Source organism: Schistocerca nitens, chromosome 11 (assembly GCF_023898315.1).
Source record: "Schistocerca nitens isolate TAMUIC-IGC-003100 chromosome 11, iqSchNite1.1, whole genome shotgun sequence".
In the NCBI taxonomy this organism is placed as follows: Eukaryota; Metazoa; Arthropoda; class Insecta; order Orthoptera; family Acrididae; genus Schistocerca; species Schistocerca nitens.
The window spans coordinates 142,919,782-142,925,781 of NC_064624.1; the positions used below are offsets into that span (position 1 = coordinate 142,919,782).

At 42.7% G+C, this 6,000-nt stretch overlaps 1 protein-coding gene across 1 annotated transcript in view; it reads left to right on the top strand.

Moving 5' to 3' along the window:
- The window catches only part of LOC126213381 (ankyrin-3-like), a 100,713-nt gene extending 95,067 nt beyond the window's left edge, over positions 1-5,646 (top strand). Inside the window, exon 5 of the mRNA XM_049941087.1 lies at positions 5,077-5,646. Within this exon, the coding sequence (XP_049797044.1) occupies positions 5,077-5,584 (508 nt within the window). The 3' untranslated portion in view covers positions 5,585-5,646. The remainder of the gene's footprint in view (positions 1-5,076) is intronic.
- Positions 5,647-6,000: the final 354 nt, after the last annotated feature.

Sequence of the window (6,000 nt, forward strand, 5' to 3'; positions counted from 1 at the left end):
GGATCCTCCTCTTCTACCTTTTGCTATGGTTGTTCCTTTGCATTTCCACTTCACAAGGGCTACTGTGTAAGGGTCGAAATATTACTGGTACATTTGTTACTCAGGTCCACATTCGAAATTACTGAACCTCCCTGATGGACCCATTCTGCTATTTCTGGTTTTCTGCTGACAACACATGTGTCTCTGCCTCCTTTTATACTGGCAGATCGTCCTTTCATTACATTTGTTGGTCAATCACACATTAGATAGAGGTGTTTATATAGTTTTGATCCTATTGTGTAGCTTGTCCCAAATGTTATTCAATCTGTATATTGAGCAATCGGTAAAGGAAACAAAAGAAATATTTGGAGTAGGAATTAAAAGAAATTGCTGATGACATTGTAATTCTGTCAGTGACGGAAAAGGACCTACAAGAGCAGTTGAACAGAATGGACAGTGTCTTGAAAAGAGGATATAAGATTAACATCAACAAAAGCAAAACGAGGATAATGGAATATAGCCAAGTTAAATTAGGTGATGCTGAGGGAATTAGATTACGAAATGAAACGCTTAAAGTAGTAAATGAGATTTGCTATATGGGGAGCAAAATAACTGATGATGGTCGAAACAGATATGATATAAACTGTAGACTGGCAATAGCAAGGACAGAGTTTCTGAAGAAGAGAAATCTGGTAATGGCGAGTAAGGATTTAAGTGTCAGGAAGTCGTTTCTGAAAGTATTTGTATGACGTGTAGCTATGAATGGAAGTGAAACTTGTATGATAAACAGTCTACACAAGAAGGGAATAGAAGCTTTCGAAATGTGGTGCTACAGAAGAATGCGGTGGATTAGGTGGGTATATAATATAACCGATGAGAAGGTATCGAACAGAATTGGGGAGAAGAGGAATTTGTGACACAACTTGAAGCAGGGATCGGTTGGTAGGACATGTTCTGAGGCATCAAGGGATAACAAATTTAGTACTGGAGGGCAGTTTGGAGGCTAAAAATCGTAATCAGAGACCAAGAAATGAATACACAAAACAGATTCAGAAGGATGTAGGTCGCAGTAGTTACTTGGAGATCAATAAGCTTGCACTCGGTAGAGTAGCATGGAGAGCTCATCAAAGCTGTCTCTGGACAGAAGACCGCAAGAACCTGAACAGTGTATGTAAATGCTGTCAGGTCTTTAGTGTGTTCACGCAGCCAAGATCCAGATTGCCTAGTAATTTGAATGGTATGAAAAGCGCATGAAATTCGATGTACACTGGTGTCCAAAATTAAAGCAACAAACTGAAGTTTTGCGAGGTTGCGTTTATTTTGCCATAAGATAGTACAAACAGGTGATAGTGAAGTAGGAAAAATGTTAAGAACAAAGAACATAAACAACTACAATATGCATAAAGGTAGAAAAAAATGTTCTTCGTTTTTTACAACTTAACAGATTTGCAAACACAATCCAACAACTGGATAATGTGCTCAGCATGGGCCGTGAGCACCTCTGTCTCATACAACCCTGACATCGACAAGGCAAGCTGTGAATGATGTCATCAATCTCACGTGGAGGCAATAACTCCATTCCTCCTGCATCACTGCTCTCAAGTCTTATGGAATTGTTGGTGGATGCTTGTGTGATGCAACCCATCTCACTACTACATATATTTAGTATGCATACTGCAAACAATTTACAATAAATCCACACATTATAGAATAATTTGTCCTCTATAAAATTTACAATATTACAATGCTAATTTATAAAATAAAATTCATCGAAAACTATATACAGTATAATAAAATTTTATACAGTCTTTGTTTCCCTTTTCATTCTTCCAGAAGTCCACATATGCCCTCGCTACTTTGCTGCACGCCATCAGGTTTTGGGCCGTGCAGGCTCTTGGATGGTTTAGTAATGGACATTGAAGCAGGAGGTTCATCGTCTGGATGTCCCCACACGGACACAAAGCACTTTCACTAATTCCCCACTTGTGCAGATTTCTGTTACATCTGTCCATTCTTGAACATAGCCTGTTCAGGGTTTTCCATCTCTCCCACACAAGTTCCGCATCTGATGGCAGCACTTCCTCAGAATCGTGTGCATGTTCTTGTTGTTCCTGCCACAGTCTTTTTCTAGAAGTTTTTGGTGAACCTGTGAGCGGTTCGGTTGAGTGGAGAAAACTACTTCTTGACATAAGGCGTTTTGGTACCATTTGGTACCCATGAAGCAGATGACATTGATTTTGAACCTGTTTTGTTCGTTCAATTCTGCTCTGTATTGAACATCGGACATTTGGCGGAGCAATTCCTGACCAGCAGTATATGTGTTCTACTCTTGTTGGCTTAAGACATCCAGTAATATGTGAACACATCTGGTTCAGGACAGTGTCCAGCTTGCAAACTCAGCAGCAGAGTAACAGAGTGCCATTGTGGTGGTGCATAAAACTTTTGGATTAGGTCGAGATTTTGATGTTGTTAGCTTGCCAAGTAAGTTATTCCGTGATTGGATTTCTGCCCTGCTCTTCTCAATGTGCCACTTGAATGACAGTGTCCTACAAGAGTAACTCCCAAGTTCACTTGGAGAGGGCAGTGTGTTAATCTTGTGACATTCCACCAAACATTCAGTTCTTGTTTCGCCTCTCTGTTGTTAAGATGGAATAGGCGAGTCTGGGTCCTACTTGGATTGGAACTGATTTTCATTGTAATAGTTGGTGAGATTTTCCAGGTTCTCTGCTAGTATTTCCTCAATATCCTTGTAGTTTTATGCCTGAGCTGCTATTGCCCTATCATCAGCATAAATGAAAGATCTTGACCAGGGACTAATAGGCTGGTCATTTGTATAAATATTGAATAACATGGGGGCAATAACACTGCCCTGGGGAAGCCCATCTTTTTGTAGTCTCCATCTGCTCTTGTTACCTTGGAACTTAACAAAATACCTTCTGTTAAATAGAACTGATTCGAGTACGGCAGTCAATTGAGGACGTTTTGTTGTTTTTTCCACTTTTGCAATGAGATTTCTGAGGTTGAAGGTATCATATGCTTCCATAAAATCTATAAACACGATCCCCATAGTAACTCTTTTCTCAAACCCATCTCCAATATAGTGGATTAGGCTGAGAGCTTGACTGGTACAAGATTTGCCATGCCGAAATCCTGCTTGCTCTTTTATTAGGGTGCCCTCAGTAAGCTCTTTGAATCTGCTTAGTATCAAACAGTTTGTGTGTTGTACACAACAGAGAGATTGGCCGATAACTCTTAGGATCTTCTGGGTCCCTACCAGGCTTAAAAATTGCAGTTATTTTTGCCTGTACCTAGATTTCAGGAATTCGTCCAGTTGTCCAACAGTAGTTCATAAACTCCAACAGCCACAATTTAGAGCGAACACCAAGACGTATCATCTGTTCATTTTCAATATCATCTACGCCTGCGGCCTTACCAATCTTTAAACTTTTGATTGCTTCTTTCAGTTCTGATATTGTAAATGTATGATCGAGTGTATCATTATTTTCTTCTTGGAAAGCATTTAGTCTACTCGTATGCCCTTTCTTCAGTCTGTGTTTCGCTTTACCGTTTTTCGGCAGTTGGGAGGCTATTTGGTTTGCTGTACCGCCAGCAAAGCCTGGTGTACCTGCAGGTATACCATCTAATTTTTGAGCAGTCTCTACGCTTTCCGACTACTGTGAGTCATGTTAATGCTTTCTACAGTCTGTTACAACTTCTGTCTTCTATTTTCAATCATTGTTGTTATGACTTCTTCGCCCGCCTCCATTGTTTATGGGGAGAATGGGTTGGCATCATAAAGACCACAATACGTTTCGTATTTCTCTTTTGTCTCTTCGCTGTAGCCTTGAATGTACGATTTTCTATATCCTCTTGTGTATTCTGCAGTGCACAGTATTTTAAAGCTTTAACAAACTCACTGAAGTTTTCTGGTAGAGGTGTGTATCTGCGATATGCTCTATGGGATTCAAATTGGGAGATCGGGCTTACCATCCCAGGTGTGCAATATCTTCCATTTCCAAGAAAATGTCAATCAGCTGATCTCTATGGGGCATACCTTTATCGTCCATCAATACGAAGTGGTAGACCACAGCACCTCGCACCGACGGCATATGAGGTTCCAAGATCTCGTCACGATACCTGACAGGAGTTGCCAATTCACCCATACAATGTCATGAAGAGGTGTTCAGGTAGTCCACGTAATCACTGAGGACACCATTAAAGAACCACCCAGATATCAGTCTCTTTTGCACGATATTTGGGTCACGAAATCCTGTTCCACGTTCCCTCCATATGAAAATCCGTCGAGAATCACTCTCCAGACCATTTTGGGACTCAAGTTGACGACTTCACTCTACACATTTCTTTCCGTGAAGTGTCAGAGGTACATAAACAATGGGCCCCTGACAATAAGTGGCACTCTGGTGAGATCTTCTGTATAACGTTTGCCTAGATACAACACATCCAGTGCATCCTGCAAGGTGAGGTGCCAGTTGCTGTGTAGTAGTAAGGCAGTACCGTGATGCCCTTTTAACCAAATAACGGTCCTCCCTTTCTCGTATCACATGTGGTCTGCCCTCGTCTTCGAGATACAGTTTCCGTCTCTACGAACAGTCGCCACATCTGAGAAACAACAGTGCGATTCACATCAAGCCATCGGGCCACATCAGGTTGTGACTGTCCTCCTCCCATTCTTCCTATGGCCCTCCACTGCGGAGAGCCTGGTATGCGTCTTCTCTGCACCATACTGCACCATCTGTGACTGCGTCTACAGCGATTGTGGATGTGGGAGTACCCAGCAAACACTACCCCATTGCTAGCTGCACTGACTTCGTCGTGGGCGTGGTTGTCCTTTGACTGGAATGCTAACTTCCGTGTAGAACACGGTTGTGCAGATATCTGTTGACAGTTTGCATGATTACATCATGAATTGGACACAGGACGTGAAATCGCATTTAGAAGCTTTAATTTTCGACACCAGTGCATTGCAGTAATCTTCTCGACTTTTAGGGACTCATCAAAGTTCTGCTTTGGCCATAGTGTTTCATCCTCGGGCGTGTGCGTTTGGAGCAATTTGTAAGTATTCTCCTTTTGTTGCAGGGATCTTTCTGGAGACGAGAAGGGCAAGATGCTGATTGCGGCAGCTAAGGAGGGGTCAGTGAGCAAGGTGCGAACGTTGCTGACGGTGGGGGCGGACGTGGAGGCGATGGACGAGAACCAGCAGAACTCACTGCACTGGGCAGCAGCCAGGGGACACTTGGAGGTGGCGAGGCGTCTGCTGGAGGATGGAGCTGATGTCAACGCCAGGGACCGCTGGCAGAACACGCCTCTGCATCAGGCTGCATGGAATGGCCAAGCACCCGAGGTGCGGCTGCTGGCAGCATCCCCTGCCAACCATAACGCCAAGGATAAACATGGGAACACACCACTGCACGATGCGGCACGGCGTGGCCACCCAGACGCGGCGACTGCGCTACTGGATGCAGGGGCTGACAGAGAAGTCAGGAATGACGATGGGGACACGCCGCTGGACCTAGCCAAGCGGAACAACCACCAGCGGCTCGTAGACATCCTAGGATCAAATATAGTGCAAACGACTGTGAAGTAAAATAGAAAAAGCCTTCTATGTACCCTTTGTTACTTATAAAATAAATAATACAGAAAAGTTTATCCTGCAGCCTTGGTTTGCACCCATATTTACATAGTACAACCAACGACCCAAGTACCATTGCACCAAGTGCTTATAGACGACTGTAAGTTCAAACGGGGACTCTCCTTTTGCTGAAAATTCAAAACAAACTGAATAATTCTTGATTACTAACGAACACCAGTTTTCTACAATATTTTTTTACTGAAAAATACTTTTTAGGTGCATGTTTGGTGCTATGTGGAACTTATATAAAACTCTTATAAATTTCCTTATATCCAGATTGCTGACACATAAGCTCTGTACTTAAATTACATCTTCATTTGAGATCTTTCACTGAATTTACTTCTGTACCTAATGTGCTGACAGTCCAGCAA